The sequence below is a fragment of the Fistularia commersonii genome, chromosome 2 (assembly GCF_037954325.1).
Source record: "Fistularia commersonii isolate RoL2024-O1a breed Wild chromosome 2, RoL_Fcom_v1.0, whole genome shotgun sequence".
Classification (NCBI taxonomy): Eukaryota; Metazoa; Chordata; class Actinopteri; order Syngnathiformes; family Fistulariidae; genus Fistularia; species Fistularia commersonii.
The window spans coordinates 2,629,660-2,649,841 of NC_141285.1; the positions used below are offsets into that span (position 1 = coordinate 2,629,660).

At 37.3% G+C, this 20,182-nt stretch overlaps 2 protein-coding genes across 8 annotated transcripts in view; one reads left to right on the plus strand and one right to left on the minus strand.

Annotated features, from left to right (window-relative positions):
* Positions 1 to 9,848, minus strand: part of blnk (B cell linker) — a 24,645-nt gene extending 14,797 nt beyond the window's left edge. For all 4 annotated transcript variants that reach the window (XM_086164504.1, XM_086164484.1, XM_086164475.1 and 1 more), the window contains exons 1-3: positions 9,617 to 9,848; positions 9,313 to 9,375; positions 335 to 381 (exon numbers count right to left, since the gene is read on the minus strand). In XM_086164504.1, the coding sequence (XP_086020630.1) occupies positions 335 to 381; positions 9,313 to 9,375; positions 9,617 to 9,685 (179 nt within the window). In that variant the 5' untranslated portion in view covers positions 9,686 to 9,848. The remainder of the gene's footprint in view (positions 1 to 334; positions 382 to 9,312; positions 9,376 to 9,616) is intronic.
* Positions 9,849 to 16,277: 6,429 nt separating this feature from the next.
* Positions 16,278 to 20,182, plus strand: part of dntt (deoxynucleotidyltransferase, terminal) — a 119,816-nt gene continuing 115,911 nt past the window's right edge. For all 4 annotated transcript variants that reach the window (XM_086164544.1, XM_086164518.1, XM_086164535.1 and 1 more), the window contains exon 1: positions 16,278 to 16,471. In XM_086164544.1, coding sequence (XP_086020670.1) covers positions 16,278 to 16,471 — 194 coding nt within the window. The remainder of the gene's footprint in view (positions 16,472 to 20,182) is intronic.

A 20,182-nucleotide genomic window follows, 5' to 3' on the forward strand; every position in this document is an offset into this window, starting at 1 on the left:
GATTTCCATTGATCATTTTTGTGTGATTTTGTTGTCAGCACATTCAACTATGTAAGTAACAAAGTATTTAATCGGGATATTACATTAATTCAGATCTAGCATGTGTTATTTTAGTGTTCCCTTTATTTTTTTGAGCAGTGTATACATATTGTATTGTATTGTACCATACAGATGTGTATCAGTAAAAACAGAGGCAAACACAAATGCTATAACCAGACTTTATGAGGGTTTGAGTGATTTTTATTTATTTTTTTTGAATTTATTATTTTGTTGCTTCATGAAACTTTGTGTCAAGCTATTTTGGATTTTAATTAAAAAAACAAAAAAGACTTACAGCTGTTGGACGGGACCGAATTTGCTCATCTCCCCGTCGGACAGGTTCTGTGAACGCAGCAGAGAGGCGGCGTGAACGCAAACCACAACGAGACGGGAAGCAAAACTCATTTTAGTTTCTCAGACGACTCGGTCAGCCTTTGCATCGCTTCTCGACAAACAGAAGATGGCAGCATCTCACCGAGGGCCGTCTCAAAAAACCCCCCGCCGCCTCCCCACCCCCTTCACACACACATCTCAGCTAACACTGAGGCGCAACATTGCAGATTGTGTGCCGAATACGCGTTTGGTTTAAACATATCAGCGCGTTTCTTTCATAACTCTGGGACGTTTCATCTCCTCAAAGCTGAAGAAACTTAAATATCGATGGTTTGGTTTCCGGACGATCGCCGCGTGAGAAAACGGGCCTCGCTCCCGCCTTAGCCACGTGGCGACTCGCACTTTTATCGGTTTTCGCGGGAAAAAAAAAAACGTCCTCGTCGTCGTTCGTAAATAAGCGTCGGCTTTTCAAATCGCGTTTCGTGAAGCTCTCGTCGTTAAATATCCGTGGAAAAGTTAGACAATCGCGGATCGGGAAGCGAAAGCAAAACGATTAGCATAAAATATGCAAAAAATTCCGCTAAATTATGCATTTCTATCATCGTTCATAATTCATCGCTTCCGGACGTTACCCGCTCTGTTTTTTTTTTTTTTTTTCAATATAATTGGTGCTGAATATCCAGGACAACAAATATTTGCGCAAGTAATTGTTTACAAATAGAGAGAGCCCGGATAGAAGAGGTTTGCGCGGGACTAATACGAGCGTTTCATTTCTTATAAATAATGTACAAATCGTCGGAGTCCTGCGAAACAGAGCGAGGCGATGCCGGTAAGATCGGATCGTATAGGAGTTTACTACGGCTGTTTAGGATGCTTCCCTGCGGGAGGGGATTTCATAAAGGAGCAAAGTGAGAAAACCTCGGCGCAACAAAAGGATGGATTACCTCCAGGAATAAACCCCCGCGGCCGCGCGGAACCCCCTTTAAGCGGCGCTTGTGATTTAATCATTTGTAAATCAGAGAGCGAGATCGCTTAATATGAAAGGCTTTACCTTCAAAGAAATGAACCTTGGCCCCGCAGATACACACTTAATCATTCCGCCGGCTTACAGGAGAGAAAAAAGTATCTGTATAAAAATCAGACTTAGCCTTTTGACACCGAATAAAATATCAAATAGTCCGCCCCAGTGGATACTCAGGCACCGCTCCCATATTGAATTATTTATAAGGGTGTCTGTGCTTGTTCAAAAGAGACACAACAGCTCTACAAGCCTGCTTTTTTTTTTTTTTTTTTTTTTTTCTGTTATATCATGCACCTTTCACGTGAAGTGTTAAATCAACATTATATTTTACACGTTTTTGGTTTCAGCATTTAGCATTTTTGAACGGAAACAGACCCATGATTTTATTATTATTATTATTATTATTATTATTATTATTTTTTTTGGTTTTGTTTGCATCTGCGCTCACACGCGCCGCTCTTTGACTTCTGCATCGCATCTCGGATGCAGATGATATCAAGAAGGCGTCAAAAGGCGCCACGTTTTCCGCTTTGAACCGTCAATCATTCATATTAATATTTCCCCTCATCTCTTAAGAGGATCATAGCTCTTCTTATGGATGTTACACACCCGCGGGCAAAAACAAATCAGCTGCTAATTCCCTATTTCTTGTACTTCCGTTGGCTTTTTTCGGAAAAGATTAGTGGTTGTCGTTGATGTCTGACAGGGAGGTTGTGGGGGGCAAAAAAAAAAAGGGCAGCCTGGAAACTGTTATATTTTGAACTTTTTGCTTGTTTAACATCTTTAACTGCCAATTTAAAGTGGATTATTTTAATAATAGGCTTGTTGGAGACCCTAAATTGCCTAGATTTGCTAATGGGAATGAAGGCTTGTATGGTGATTAATAATGATTAATTCTAATCATTGACTCTGCACTTTTTGCCGATTCATTGGGGAACTCTATGTTAGTGTTGAGGTGCTCAGAAATATATATTGTTGTTATTTAACTGTGTTATAAGATTAGATAAGATAAGATATTGATCCCCATAGGGGATCACAGCAGCAACAATAACAATATCAATAAATATGGGTATAAATATAAATAAAAGAGACAATTAAAAGATAGCAAAAGACATGCAAATAAATGTCTAAATATTGACAACAGAATGCAAAAACAAAAAAGAATTAGAATAGAAAACCAGATAGACAACAAAGATAAGAACAGAGTGACAAAATCAATGACAAAAATAAAATAAATCATAAAAAAAGTAATAATAAAAAAATATAAAACTATAAACTAACTATAAAACTATAAACTAAAAATAACAATAATAATAAAATAATGCCACCTACTAAGATTTGAAAAATAAATTAACTTATATAATAATAATAATAATAATAATAATAATAATAATAATAAAAATAAAATGAAATAGTGACACCAACAAGGATTTGAAAAATAAATAAATAAATGTAATGATAATAATAATAATGATAATAATAATAATAATAATAATAGTGTCGCAAACAAGGATGCAAAAAAATAGACAATAAAATAATAATACCACCACCACCACCACCACCACCACCACCAACAACAACAACAACAAACCAACAACAATAATAATATTAATAGAATAATAGAATAATAACAATAATAAGTAGAATAAAAAAAAAACAAAAGTATTGATTGATGATATGTCAGTATTGGATGTGTGAAGAGGAGAGTGATTGTAGTTTTCTATAAGACACGTGAATGAGAATGAGGGAACGGTTTTATCCTCTTTAACGTGAATGAGGGAGTGAAATGTTGCATGTACGTGCACGTGAACCCTGTCTCTCGCCCAATGACAGCCAAGAGAGGCCCACATCCCTTAGCGTAGCATTAGCAGTATAGATAATGAATGAATGAACATGAACTGGTGACTACAATGCCTTAGATGCCCTATATCTATAATGAAACAGCTAAATAAATCTATAATAGAACTCACTCCTTCATTTTTCATATTTCTCCATTTTACGCTCCTGAAAGCCGACATCATTTGGCTCCTGGTCTATTTTTAAGGTTTCACCCTTCTCTTTGGTGCACATTGGTGAGAAAAAAAACAAAAAAAACAAGCAGAAACCGCTGGTATTCCAGTGCCGCCCCGGCGTGTGTTACCGTAATCAAATCCGACAAAGTGTGAAAAATGCGAGGCTCTAAAAATATCAAGAGCGCAAAAAAATTTGGATTTTGTTTTTTGACGGGGGTCATTATGATTTGTCATATTTCAGGAGGTTCAGAGATGCTGCATTTGTACGTCGGAACTAGGAAACCATCTTTTAACGCACCATGCATGTACACAACAAAAATGGAGGTCAATTTTTTTTTTTTTTCTTTTTTACACCCACTCGGAATCCCATTGCAGCCTTTTTTAAAAATGACCTTTTTTGGTTTCTCTGCACGTGTAGCTGCAGAAAAAACAGACAGGTGTGACACATTAACATGCATGTGCATTTAGCACCGTTTTTGCGCATTCGCTTCTATCTGGATAGAAATTTTAGCAGTTAAATTTATTTCATAGCAATCTGTCGCATGAAAAAATCTGCTTAAAATGTTGCGAAAACTAAATTCCGCTGAGCTCTTTTTTTTTTTCCAATTATGCACCATATAGTTTTCTATGAATTATATTGTGTTTAAATTCAACAAGTCTTTATGCCAATGACAAAATGATCATGTGATGTGTTATAGTGGGCGTCAGAAAAACCTGCATTTAAGTCCTTTTTTTTTAATCCTATAACTTCAATCCTAATTTCAATGGAAAACACACACACACACACACACAAAATTTTTTTATATAATTACCCAACCCCAAACACATGCTTATGACCTTGTGATAAATCTGCACGGACGGCTTCCTTCTGGCCATTAACTTGAGGTTTTCTAACCTTTGCTACATCTCCTGCACAACCATAATATGAATATGCAAATTAGTCCAAAGGCAATGGTCACACACACAGACACACATATGCACACACACACACAAACATTCACTGGATGGCATTCAGAGCCCAGAGTGCACATGCTGTGCTCTTGGAGATTCAAATGAATTAATTATTACAAAAAAAAAAAAAAAATCACTGCCTTTTTCCTTTGTTTCTCTGTTGACTGACTGGTGAAAGTATAAATCTGACCCTGAGTGAAAAAGGGGTGTGAGTTAAGAAAAACAAAAACAAAAACAGGAAGTTGAAACATTATTGGTGGAGAAATACACTGCATAATACTGGTAGTAGTAGTGGTAGTATTTAAAAACCTCCCAGTACCTTTAAAAAGTGGAATGTGTTTTTTTTTTTGCGCTGTGTAGACCCAGACCTGCACATTATTAATTCTTGGAAAAAATATCAATGCATGAATGAAGCACTGTTCATTTTTATTCAGTGTTCTTGTTTTTGCAACAGGAAGTGATATTTTGCATAGATGGACTATAAGAGGAAATGGGTATTTTGAGACATGCACGTCCTAAACAAGAGTAGAGAGAGCAACTTACAGAATCAAGACTAAAAGTAAAGGTTATATAGAGTAACATACTATTTAGGGGCACGTCATAAAACGCAAGGGCACACAAGCATAGTGAGGCTCATCCCCCATTACATTAAAAAAAACAAAAAAAAACATGTTTTTTCGCTGAGTGTTAATATTTCATCAGTAAACAAGTATTTTCACAGCACATTATATTAATGCATGCCAATGTTTATCACAATAACCCTCTCTCTATCTAGCGCTATTCAGGCGCCCGGGTAAAGAATAAACAACTGCAACTGGGTGAACGTGAACGCTGTTTATACCTTCCGGTCCATAATTTCTCATTTATATACTGTATATACGATGAAATAAAAATGCGAGCTTTTCCAAAGGTTAAAACTCCTCTGGAAATACATGATGTATCGTAATACTCCGGGATGGTTTGAGTATGGAGAGAACATAAAGATGTGCTCCACTAAAATCCACCATGTGTTTGTTCACTATGGGATGCAGCATGCAGGAGAGCCCCCCCCCCCCCCCTTTGTTGTTATGCATTTGGACAGATGCCATATTGACTTTTTGTAGATGCAGCCAGTTCATTATGATCCATCTTTATTAAAGTGGCTTCACGTGACGTTATCTCCTTTCTGCAGGGTCAGGTGAGGAGCAGAGCAGCAGGGAGACAAATCCCCAGGAACATGGAATCAAGATGTTTCTGAGAAATAAAGAGTTTCCCTGGGCATTGGCTTCATATAATATAATATAATATAATATAATATAATATAATATAATATAATATAATATAATATAATATAATATAATATGATATGATATAATATAATATAATATAATATAATATTGCATATATTGATATTATTATTAACTATATTGTATTACATCATATGTTAGATATATTAATGTAGATATAAAAATAATATAATATAATATAATATAATATAATATAATATAATATATGTATCCACTGAACGCCACAGGAGGTCTTTCCTACCTGAGGCTATCAGACTTTTTAATTCCTCTTCCTTCAGCTGCAGGGAATCTTTAAATCTTTGCACTTAAGACCTTAAAACACTTTATAGCCTTGACTTTGACACTTTATAGTTTTATTTGTATTTCTTATTCCGCCCCCCCCCCCCTTTTTTTTTTCAATGTTTATATAATTTCCTACTATTATTTATTACTGTTATGTTTTACTTGAAACTCTGGCACAACAATTTCCTTCGGGATAAATAAAGTTGTTCTTATTCTTATTCTTATTCTTATTCTTATTCTTATTCTTATTCTTATTCTTATTCTTATTCTTATTCTAAATATAATATTCATATTATATCATATAATAATGCAAATATTTATATTATATTATATTATATTATATTATATTATATTATATTATCTAAGAGATTTCTAGAGAAAGAAATAGAATGTGCTTTAAAGCGTCCCACAATGGGGACGTTTTAATTTGCACGGCAGAAAGGGGACTGTGCTGCAGGTATAGTTAAGAAATAAATTTTATAACTAAAGCCAAGTAAAGTTAATGTTAACATACAAAAATATAAGAACATTTAAAAAAACAAACAATTAACGACAACTTCTGAACCTGATTAGCATGTTATTTATTTAATTACCTCATTTTCGCACCACCTTTCAGACCACATTACTGAGAGATGAGATGAGATGAGAACAACTTTATTAATCCCGAAGGAAATTGTTGTGCCAGAGTTTCAAGTAAAAAACATAACAGTAATAGATAATAGTAGAAAGGAGGCAGAATAAGAAATATAATGAAATATGAATTGTCTTAACTAACTAACTACTGCATGTGGCTCGTGGCCTCATGACTTAAACATACATTTCACTCTGCACTTTAGACAGTTTACAATGTTGTTATTCAGTTGTTGTTCCCAAATTTCCGACTTCCTTGCATGTGTGAACATATACGGGCACTCAAACTGATTCTGCTGCGCCGACGGCTGTTTTCAAAATAACCGCAACTTTGATTACAACTGTTGGGTTTGTAGAACGCCGGCGTGCATCACTGAGAAATACTGGCAGAATAAGAGAAAATAGAATAGCAAGTGCGAGGCCAGGTCACGGGTAATTATTTCAAGTCTGAGGCATCAGCAGAGCCTTGATCCACCTCAATGGAACAGGATAAATGCATCGGCTATATATTCATTTATTCATTCATAATTTAAACCATTTATCCTGCTTGCCGGGTCACCGGGGATCGGAGCCCGACCTCGCCGTCACTTGGCGAGACGCGACGTTCACCCCGGACCGGCCGCCGCTCGATCACAGAGCCACGCATGGAGACAAACTACTGTTTATTTGCAGGTCATATGGAGATAAACAATCATTCACGCTCATTCACTTTTTTCGGCAGTTCAGAGCTAATCGGTGAACCGTTCCATGTTGGAATTGAACTGGGGACCTTCTTGCTTTTAGGTGGAAGCCATCGATAATATTTTATGATAAAAAAAAAATAAATAAATAAATAAAAAAATTTTTTTTTTTGTATAATTTTTCAAAATTTTTTCTGTATAAAAAAAAAATAAAAAATTTTTGTTTCATTTTTAACTTACTCGCTTGCATATTTTGACCAATTAAAATCTTGCATTTGATCTCGGCGTGTTGATTCGTACGAACCTCAATATTTTTTATTTTAATCCGTGCACAAAAGGGGAAGCAGACGCTATAAATAGATCTCGCTGTCAAAAGGTGACGTGTCCATTTTTTCTCCACTTTCAGTTTTACACCGTGAGGAACACGTTCGCAAACCCGGCCGGCAGATTACACGGAAGAACTTTTGCCGCATAGCTTTCTTTGACCCCCAGAAAGATAGTTTGCCGCGTGACAGCGTCGCCAAATACATATTGATTGCAAAATTCTCTGCAAAAAAATAAAAATAAAAGAGGATTTACCAGGGCTAAATCTGATCAATCATTCAGCACACAGAGCGTGTGAATGAGTACCTTGCAGATTAGCACCGACAACTTGCACATCAAAGCGTCTGCTGTGAAATATGAATAATTCCAACTGGTAAATATTCACGCTGAAATATTTTGGAGATGTGCCTGGGGGATAAAGCATTTGAATGATGCAAGATCCCTCCCAGAATAGAATCGGCTCAGGGTCGGTAAATAATGAGTTGTAAATCGTTTCGTGCGAAACGGGTTGTTTGTGAGTGGCGGTTGAAATGAATGCAGAAATGTCAGCCGTCGCCGATGTGAAAGGGTCCTTGTAATACGAGGAGCCTCGAACACGATACGGATAAATATTTCGGGAATCGCAACAGAAAAAAATGTGCGTTCAATTTGACTTGTGATTTTATGTCAAATTCATAATCTTGATTTTTTTTTTTTTTTTTTTTTTAAATAAGACAACATGAGGTCGTTGTTTACTTGGGATTATGAGAAAGGAGCCGCATTAGTGAGATATGAAGATCAAATGAAAAGGGGGTCAATACAAAACACTCAAGACCGATTAATCAAAAATAAGAAATTAGAATTAATAACAAATAATAAATTATTATTATTATTATTATCATTATCAATAATAGTAACAATTATTTCTGTGTAAATTATTATTATCATTATTGTTATAATTATTATGATTATTATTATTATCGATAATAATAATAATCATAATAATACATTTGAAAACAAATGGGAAAAAAATTCTATCTCCATTGATCTCAGCACAATTCATAAATCCAAGGAAGCCCAAATGTGAAGTTACACCAATATTATACCGATTGAAGGTTGTTGTTTTTTTTTTTTAAGTTTAATTTAAGAGGTCAAGTAACTCATAAGAAAACAACTCAGGTAGATGATTATTTGTTACATCAATTATAATAGATGGTTCATTAGAATACCAGTGGCCATTTTAATAGATCTAGATCCAAATAACGTTGATGGTATGCATTTTTAATTTTTATTTTTTTGTATTTCAGCTTCTGCACTCGTTTGTTTAAAAAAAAAATAAAAATAAAAATAAAAATAAAAAAAAAATGAAAAACTCTTGAGCCCGAGATGAGATTCAAAGCAATGAAAAGCAGAAGTTGCAGTTCAATATTTCCTAATTTTATCTTTTTGGAGTGCTGCGGCATTTTAATCTTGTTTTCTGCATCTGCATGAAAAGTTGAATTAAAAAGAAAATAAAAAACGTGTGGCATTTCAAGCTCAAATTGATTTTTATCACATCGGGCACTAAAAGGTCCTATAAATGCAATTACTGCGGTGAATATTTACTTGGGACGATTTGTCAATTTTGATACGATTAGAAAAAAAAAACAACCTGTATTCCCGTTATGCAAAAATGACCTTCGGGCGTTCAAGAAACTGCGGAAAACAGAAGCGGCAAACAACAACAACAACCAAAAATAAAAATAAAGTCCCAGAACAAGAGCAGCACTACTCACCAGGAGTCGGTGTCCGGTAATATTCAATCTGGTGACGACGGCAGCGCAGTCGTCCAATTGGTTCTGTCGGTAGAATATTGATTTTAGTCTCAGGGAAATGACATTTAATCACAGCGGCAGAGCCTGGCTTCAATCTTTCTCTCCCTGCGTCTCTTTATCCTCATAATTTAACCTTATCTTAAGAAGCTTTACGCACAGCGTGAGGAGACGCCGTCAAACCCTGCTCTCGATATCGCCCAACATATCTTTCTTGACTTTCTTAGCGCGGTGCAATGTTTTTTTTTTGTCTTTTTCCGGTCCCCACCTTAGACATGAAGAAAGCCACCGTGGCCTGGTCCCAGGTCTCGCACTCCTCTCTGGACGGCAGGTTCATTTCTTTTTTTTTTTTTTTTTTTTTTTCTGTGAACCTGCGAGCCGAAGTGAAGTTTTGAAAGCCCGACGATAGACTGACCCAACCGAGCCGCTCGGTTTCCGAGAGAAGCGAGTAGAGGGAGGGCCACCTCGGCGAAAAACCAATACATATTCTCCTTTTTGTTAAATCCTTTTCAATAATCCGAACATAGCGAGCACTTCCTCTTTGCCTTTCGACGCAAACACCTTCGCCGAACAATGTCAAAATAGGGATTTGATGCAACAGGTCATTGACTTACTTCCTCAGATGACTGTTTCTAAATGCGCATTCACAAAGTTGCTTATTTATGAGGACTGGGGTTTTAAAGAAAAGGGGGAACTGTTGATAATAGATGCACGAACAAGTGAGGTAAAGGTCAACTTTCATGATATTTTTACTTTTATTGACCAATACGTGGGGTTGTGGTTGCACGCGCTGCAACCGATGTAAAATACTGCAGGGATCTAAAGGTATGACAAGCCACAAATGCGCCCCATTCTAATATAGTCTTGGACTTTTGTTGACTTAAAACGCACAAAACGTTTTTTTTTTTTTATCTGTTGAGGTTACATCGACCGATCAAGTGGCTACCGAGACTATCCGCGGTGTAAGTCGTGCTCCAATTGATTGATACCGGGAGGAACGAAACAACGCGGTTGCAACCACACAATCTATCGGCGTCCTTCGGAAACATCCGCGAAATTCGTCCATTTTTTTATTCGCACTGCTTTTCCTGCACTCGGGGTTGGTTCTGGAGTTCTTGGTTCTGGTTTGGGCGCCGGACGACCGCAGGGTCACATTAAGAGACATGCGACTCATCGGGCAATTTGGGGTCTCCGATGAACCCATGTTTTCGGGACTGTGGGAGGAAACCAGGAAGTCACGCTAACAACACAAAGCACAGCTTTCTGCGTGGAGTTCACATGTTCTCCCCATATTTACGCGGGTTTCCTTCGGGTTTTCCAAAAAACGGTTCGTTTCCATCGGTTATTTGACGTATCAAGGCAGGAGATTGATGGCACAGATGCTCGTTTTGGTATTTACAAAACCTGGAGACTTTTTATATCTGCTTCTGATCCAATGAAACATTTAGATAAAGTTCTTGGATTGATTTATAGAAGAAGCCCTAGCAGGACGCCTGTTTCAATCCTCCAAATCAAATTTTATTTGCATGAAAACTTGCACTTTAAACATATGCATATCACCCTTCATGCCACCCGCACTATTTATATATATCTGTCTATTTATTATTATTTTTAGCGTGTTTTTTTTCTCATAGCATCTGGGGGTTGGTTTAAAAAAAAAAAAAACGGAATGGAAAATAATAAAAAAGTAGCTTTGCAATGTAGTATTTTCTTCAAAATTTGAAAACAAAATTATTTTTTGTCGGAAAAACGTCTCGTGACATTGTTAAAACTTTTCTTTCTTATTTCCATAAAAAACACAAAAACAATAGCAAAAAAAAAAATGGGCAAAATTAAAAAGATTGATTTAATAATAATGTAAACATTATACCTCCTCTTATACATGCTAACAATCCATTTTCTAATAAATTCTAGTGGCAAATTTTCCCACAGTGACAAGATTTTCTCTTTTAACGCAACAATATTTCCGGGGTGTAATTTCATCAATTCTTTTTTTAATATTCATTTTTAATATGAATTCATCATGTATTTTTTTAGAGGAACGGCTCAGTACATGTAAAGATTTTTATAATTTACCTGTTTACCTCTTTTACACTTAAAACAAAGGAAACATTTGGACTTAACTGACATCAAATGTTAGTTTGACACCGCCGGCATAGATAATGAATAAATGAACTAATAAATAAATGACTGTATGAAAGATATGAAAGAGTTCACGTTTAAACACGGTTATAAAATTCCACGCAAACAAACGGATGATTTTAGCATGCTGGAAACAGACAGGCAGCCGGCCTGGCTTTCTCCGGTCTTGAAAATATGTTTACGTGCTGCATCTCATGAATTGATTGGAAACACACACACACACACACACACACACACAGAATGGTTAAAATGAAGTTTGTTATTTTACGAGGAGCTCCCGTTCGCAACTGCGGCTTTATGAAAATCAGGCAGGTGCAGTCATGCGCGGACATCAACCCGCTATCAATTTTCTCCTCCAGCTCCAAGCAAGAAAGTAAATAGGAGTAAATATTCTGGGATGCGGTAAATTTCTCTGTAATTCTAAACCCATGGATACGAGAGATAATCTTTTTTTTTTTTTTTTTTTTTTTTTTTTTTCAGAAGCCCGTTATTAATTGTTTCCGACAATTTTATGATTCACACTTTACTCAGCGGCGGCCCATAAAAAAAAAAAAAAAAACCCTGTCCGATAAATTCACATTTCAAATTCCGACACCTACTTCCGGAATGTACTCGGATCGATACTATAAGACCGAATGTTTTATTTATGAATTGTTTCCCTTCATAAGTCATTTATTCGATATAGGAACTATCCTTGACCTGAAATATTGATGATATAAAGGAGCAAGGAAACAGAATAACATGATTTACCTTTTGGCTGTTACGAAACCTATTGATTTTAAGACCTTAAATGCAAAACGCGCCGGGTTGATCTCGACTTCCCACGCCGTATGGGACGACACGAGAAAACGGCGTTGATAAAAACCTTTCCGTTTTCGACCTTCGACCGTCTATTAGATGCCAAAACAACGGGTACAAAGGATTAGCACGGATAAATGTGCTACGTGTTTATAAATGAGTAAAAGGACAAGGTGATTTTGTTAAGCTTCTTTTTAATAGTCCATCCCAGGTGTGTTTGTATTCTGAATAAAAATGCATGCTTAGTCTACATATGCTTGTGGGTCCATTTAACATGGAGATTTGCATTAGCAGGGGTTTTCACCCGACGTTTACCGTGTATTTGAATCACGTCAGCCGTGTTTGGACAGCGCCGTTTTACGAAAGTGTAAAAATCCAATTATCGACTGGAGGCGAAGATCGCGCCTTCAACTCAGTCACGAGTTCGCCTGATGCGACTCACGACAGGCTCGTGTCGAGCCCTTCTCATTATCTCGAGTCAAATATATATACGTGCTGCTTCAAAAAACTATAAAGGGAACCTTAAAATAACACATCCTACATCAGAGTAAATGAAATATTCTTGTTCGATAAAATAAATGGTTCTTTACATAGTTGAATTGCCGGTCAATCAGCCAACCAGTCAGTCACTCATTCGGGGGAATTTTTCCCAATTTTTTGATCCAACTGTTTGGCATAAAGTATATATATATATATTTTTTTTTTTTCATTTTCAAAAAAATGGATTTTAGAGCCCCAGGGTGTTCCTGCTCGGTTGCCTTTTAATGCAGAGCTAAAATCCTTTGACACGCAGTTTGTCTTTTGTTGTCGTCTCATTCCTTCCAGTCCATTCCATACATTAATATATTAGCGCCGCGACGCCGTTGATAAAAGAAGAAAAAAAAAAAAAAAAAAAAGTCAAAGGATTAAATGAATCCCATTCCGGCGGAATAACCAATCTTTATCGCCGTTGTGGGAAATTAGCTGGCTTCCGCCGTCTATTATGGGAGATCTGAGAAAAATGCGGTGCTGTAATTGGGTTCGGGATGAAAAAAAAAAAAGAAATATAGATGTATAAAGTCCAAGTTCAGACGGTATTTTCCCCAGGCCTTATTCAAGGTCTTGGCCGAACGTACCTGCTTTCTCTTTTTCTTCAGAAGGAACATTCCTCCGCCTTGTTGCGTCGAGCGCAGGTGAGTCGGGGTAATGCTCTTATCAGATTCAAACGTTCCCACAAACCACTTTCCTGACTTTGAAAACATGAAAAACGAGGTTTTTAAAAAATCCTCGCCAAGTAAGTCGTCTCTTTTCCCGGCGTCGGTCGAACCGTTGTTTTTTTCGTTTGTTTTCGTGCAGCCCACTTCTGCAGTCAAGCTACGATTAGCGCCGCGACTTAAATATTGCCTTTCATTGCCCGTCGGTCTCGGTGCGGTCCAGTAAATAAAAACTTTAAAAAAAACGAGAACTCAGACCCGGAGTGGACGTGGAAAGTAGAGCGTGGGAACGCGGGAGGGAATGATCATTTTTGGCTCCACCATTGCGTGCTGTTACATTTTAGGTGAAGCTGCACTTCAAAGTTAAAGCTTGGGGTCTGCATTTCCGCTGGCTGCGTAACCTCCGGGGTCAAGTCGGTGCCGGAGTATTAGACAGCCTTTGCCTCAAATCTCTTCTCCTTGCCGTTTTGGTTTGGATCTTTCGGAGAGAGACACGCAATGACACCTACGCTCATTGCGAACGCAGGTTTTGGTTAGAGATGCATGCATTTTACAATTTTCTACTGTTATTTAGTATTGTTATGTTTTACTTGAAACTCTGGCGCAATAATTTCCTTCGGGATGAATAAAGTTGTTCTTATTCTTATTCTTATGTAGAGATGTGAAACCATTCATGCTGTAATTCACATTTCTGCAATTTAGTGAAACTACTGTATATTTTTGGACCTGAGAGGAAGCTGCAGAACCTGAAGGAAACCCATGCTGATGCAGGGTGAGCTAGCTGCGCAATAATAATAATAATAATAATAATAATAATAATAATAATAATAATGATAATAATAATAATATTCGCTATTTTAATATTATAAATTAACATCATAACAACATTATTGTTATTATCATATGAATTCATCATTCAGCAACAACAACAACAACAACAACAATAATAATGATAATAATAATAATCATAATAACAACAACAACAACAATTACTGTCACTTACTCTTATTATCAATATTATTACTATTATTAAAATGATGGTGACATCTATCATGAATAGCGACACCTTTTTTTTTACCACCGAACGGAACCAGAATAAATAATAATAATAATAACTAGCATCATAATCATTATCATAATCAGTATTTTGTTCATAATGATGAATTAGATAAATACTTTACACAACAACAACAACAACAATCATAAAAATAATAATAATGATATGTATTAAGAATAGTGCTACCTTATTCTGTTATGCGAAGAGGCAATTCAATTGTATTTATAATTTTTTTTTTCACATAAAACGAGATGCTTTCCATCTTCTCAAAGAATTTATAACATGATACGCAGGTTTGCATCCGATCGTTTTTTTCAGTCTTACCTGAACACGGCATAAAAACATTCTCAGATGATCAAACATGATGGAAAGCATAAGGCGTCCGACTACTTGCAGGCTCCTCACACAAGACCAATTGTTTCGCTACAACAACAACAACAAAAAAAAAAAAAAAAAAAAAAAAAAAAAAGGAAGGCATTCACGGAAAGAAACTGTGAGGGAGCGAAATTGGCGTTCCATCAACAAATTGTATTTGTCGGATAATTATAAGCAGTTATTGGACAATTTGATTTGGCGCCCACGGAGCTCCGAGGGGGAAGGTAGTTGAATAATTGGGTTGGTTGCTCTCTGAGAGATTGCTGCTGGCAGTGAGGGAGCCATTTGTCTTTGCGATGTTAGAATTTCATCGGCCGCGGATTTTGGAAGGGGGCCAGCGCCTTCGTTTTTGCAGTCGCGCGATTGAAAAGGGCAAAAGGGGGGGCGTGAAAACGGGAGGGGGTAAATAGTCATAGACTGTAAGTCAACTCTGCCCTGTGACACCCGTTAACCCCGGCGGTCCGTCAGCGAGAAGCCCGTGATAAATTCAGAAACAAGGCGCGCATAATAACGCCGAGACAGTTTGGTCATTCCGTGTAAAAATGAATGCCCGAAATGATTCCCCTCCTTCCCCTTCTTGAACGAATCAACAAATCATTCCAACCGCGGTTGTTTCTGACCGTTTTACCGTCGCGGCCGAGCCCGTACCACACAAACGCTCGTGATTTAATCGGCCGGGGGAATGCGATATAATATCCGTTTTTTTTTTAGACGCCGCACCTGACCGCAACATATGCCGTTATTCCTCCTAATCATGGGAGCGGACCGCGTGCGGATGATCTTGCGGTATCCCGAGAGCTTTTTTTTCCAGGCTTTTCAAGTTATGAAGTGAGCTAATTAAAGTGTTGGAGCAGATGGCGCAGGCTGGGTCTGGACGTATGAGTCAGTGAGTAACAAGAAAACATGGACTTTGCAGGACAGCTGTGTGGGTTGTGTGTGAGGTGACCAGAATTCAGATGGCAGGTTCCCCCTCCTCCCCTCGGAGGATCGGCTAGCGGTCGACCGGAGTTTGTTTTTTTTTTTCCCGGCCGCTCTCGATATATACGACCGTATTCTTCGTGTGTTTGCAAAAGCAGCAAAAGGGTTTTATTTTCTTGTTTTCTCCCCCCACGTCCCCAATCATTCGATCTTGGCAGGTGTTCATTTTTTTTTTGGTAAACACCAAATCTTTAACACCTGCTGCCAGACGCTTTTCCTCTCTGCCAGCTCTCACCAACGCAGCTCCAGCTGACGGTGTCAAAAAAAAAAAAAAAAAACAACCCCCCCCCCCCCCCCAAAAAAAAAAATATATCATGAGATAAATAACAGTGGCATTAAGCGGCACGCAACAGGGAGATATATTCCCCCCAAATACTTCAGGAGAGATGTTCCACGCTCCCGTTGAGCCCCGTGTGAGGAAAAGGTCAAAACCGGTGGACGCCGGCGTGTCCGGCCAGGATGTTGTGAAGTTTGAGGATATAAGGCTCTACCTGGTGGAGAGGAAAATGGGCTGCAGCAGGAGACGCTTTCTGACTCAGCTGGCCCGGTCAAAGGGCTTCATTGTGGATGACATCCTAAGGTCTGCTACTTTTCTGAATTTCCAGACGAGGAGAAACGCTAAATGGGAGCAGTTTTGCCAGCGAATACTGTATATTTTCCGCTCTGCTTGCTTGTTTGTTTTGTTTTCAAGGCCTTTATGTAAACCCGTGATTGAAGGTCATAACGTGAGTTCAGATGATCTTAACCCTCGTGCGATCTTAACATTGTGTTTACTCCCCTTATCCTAGAGTTCAAAAATGACCCATAAGACAATCTTTGTACCCTAGTGGTGTACAGCCCACATGGAAACATAAACAAAAAAGAAGTATCACTTTTTCTAATTATGGGGTCTCTTTAGGAAAAGTCATAAAATTTCAAGTTGGAAAAAAATAGGTTAAGGTGTTTTTTTCCACAGCTAAACATGATAGTGGGTCACTTTTGACCCCCGAGACAACGCAAGGGTTAAGAGCCGAACGGTCTCGTTCTCACTTTCGGATAAAAAAATCGCCCGATCTAGATTCAAGAATTCGTTAATCGGAATTAAAATGATTTCCCGTGTCGGAGAGACGGGACTGTTTCTTGTTGTCGTAGGCAACTCGGGTTGATTAATCACTCCGCTGCTTGTTCTCATCTGGTCGGAATATCAAAATCGAAATTATTTTTCGACAAGTGGACAGCCTCGGCTCGTGGGAACTAAAGTCCCCGATGCCTCAGCCATGATTTCTGCAGCACGCCGCAAAGAATGAAGGCTCATATTATAGCACACTGAGCACAACCCAGTATTGTATGATGCTTTGCACAAACTCTCAAAAATAAGCTAATCTGTAAAACTATTTATCTCCTAAAACCCCCTGAATGATTTTGTCTGTACCTGACAACAACAAAACACCTTATTATCAAGTGGGTCGACAGGCTGCCTTTGCATGTTGCTATTTCTTTTGTAAATGTGAACCTACAATCTACTATGACAACCAATGGGGAAAAAAAAAAAAAAAAAAAAAAAAAAATCGAACCCTTTGACGTCGTGACATGAACACATCCTTCTTTTGTGACACAGGTTCCAGTTCCCTACTTTGTTGGTTTGTGATTTTTTTTTTTCCATTACAAAAGGTGTCCAGCTCTGTTAATGCGATTAAACTCAAATTTGCCCTTTAGACAAGAGCTATGGGTTCATGAATATAAAATACAGAGCGCCTAAATAGATACATCCGGTAGGTTGTAGATAGATTGGAATTGGAGACATGCAAAATAAAAGATCATCTGCATTTATTTTCTCAAAGCGACAAAAGTTTCTTCTAGTGTGACATTAACGGAGGCGTTTTTTTTTTTTCCCCCGAATTTGTCGTCTTCTATGATGAACGATCTATTGTGAGCTAATTATTGAAGCAGCATGCCTCCGTCATTTATTTTCCCCGTCTTGTTGCGAGCCCTTTAAAATCCCAACTTTTCAAGCCCAAAATTCAAACTGTGAACGCATTGATGTCCTCTGTATGACATCCAGAAAACCTCAATCAATAGCGAGAATTAAAGCGGTTCCTGCGACTTCAGAATGAAAAAAAAAAGAGGTTATTTTTATCGTTGATGTTTTTATCGGTGGAGCATTTTTAACGTGAGGCTGGAATTTTGTCGTTTTTTTGATCGAGGCCGTAGGCATGTAGACTAGGAAAGAGCACGTTTCTTATTTTATTTTCATACGCGGGCCAAATTGGTATCATGTTAGTTGAACAAAATGGAAATTGCAATTTAATGAATTTTTTTTTGCATTTTATTTCAACTTTAAAATCATTACTGATCATATAAATGTACCGACATTAATTTGTATGTAATCATCCATCCGAAATTAAATAAAAGGAAAATAATAAGGAGTTTTTGGGTATGGACTGAAAATATTTATCAAAATATTCAAAAAAAAATAGTTTGGCGGGCCGGGATAAAAAAACAAAACAAGCCAGATGTGGCCCATAAAATGCCCAGGTCTGATCTAGACAGTATTGTTTGCCTAATGTGTGTGTGTGTGTGTGTGTTTGCAGGAGCGAGGGTTTAAGTGTGTGTGTCTTGAGTGTGCCTGCCAGCCACATGCCAGCTTGGCCGTGGCAGCATTCCCAGAAACACAGCTTGAGCACTCCTTCGGTTACACTTGGCTTGATACAATTGTTTGAAACCAACGGCAGGAAGTAGAGCGTGCCTGCTTCAAACCGACATTAATTCTGCAAGCCGACAAAACTGATATAAGCTGCAGTTTGATCGCAACAGCACATGTGTCTTGTCTCGCACAAGGTGTGGACCCAGACCCTAGTACACACACACACACACACACATTCCCAACACTGTTAAAGTTTGATAAAAATGGCATTAAAGTGGTGTTAGAGTGACGGGTAGCATTAAAAGATGAAAGAAAATAAAAGCTAATAATTAACGTTTAAATCTATCCTTATCCTATGATTAAATATACCGAATATATTAGTATCATAATTAAATTGACTTGGTTTTGTTTTTTTCTTTGACGTTGATTCTTACAAAATTGGCATTTTTTTTTTTAAATGGCGAATTCACTTTAAAATACCAATTTACAAAAGCTTGGATTTAATTGATAAACTGTATTACCCCGGTAATAATATCTTTTCATGTTGCTCTTAATCTCCTGTGGATTAACTGGATTCGCAGCGTCAGAGCTGAAGCTCGCGTTCCTCCGCACAGATTAACAGAAAACATCTTCACTATTGAAATACCGCAGAGGTAACTTTGAATAAAGCACCTACTTCCATTTGTTAGAACTGAAACTGTGTTTTGGAGATTACTTGCGCATTTACCGTAATTTTGTGTTTTATCCACTGTGTGAAGAACTGACATAGTGTGTCTAAAAGGTAAACATAATTTACACAGCGATAGTCTGATCTTAAAAACTCTATCTTACAATTCTGCAAGGAAGTCTTTCATAAGCCCCCCAATTTTTCCCCTTATTTTTTGTCGTAAGAAGCCTTCCTAATGCACCGCAAATTCACCTTTTACAAATTTGTTTTTTTTTTAGCAAGAACAAGATAGAAGGAAATTTTTAAATGCGATTTTCCCCCTCAAAGTAAGAAGTTCCCCGGTACAATTCCCAAAAAAGAGTGGCCTTTCTTTTTTAACTCAAGTTTTATTTACTTTTTCTCTACATCAATATGACATGAAATAACAGATATACAGGTAATATGAGAAAAAAAAAAAAGGGGTATGAAAAAAAAACAGAAAAAAAAAAAACGCTGTACATAAATAATGGAAAAGATAGGATGCTTATGTATGCTGCAAATCCAAAACAATTTGAATCCAACCTTATTGTTTTAGTAAAGACATGACAAGTTCCAATTGTTTGGTAAAAATGGGCTTATGAAGTCTTAATGAATTTGTAATTTTGCTCCATCTGGTTAATGTCCCATACTTTTTGGATCCATATGTAGAGAGATTCGACTTTAACCACCCGATAGTTATGGCTTTTAATGCAGCAGTGAGCAATATACACTGCTCAAAAAAATAAAGGGAACACTTAAAAAACACACCCCAGATCTAAATGAATGAAATATTCTTATGAAATACTTTGCTCTTTACACAGTTGAATGTGCTGACAACAAAATCACACCAAAATGATCAATTGAAATCAATTGTATCAACCCATGGAGGTCTGGATTAGGAATCACACTCAAAATTAAAGTGTAAAAACAAACTCCAGGCTGATCCAACTTTGATGTAATGTCCTTAAAACAAGTCAAAATGA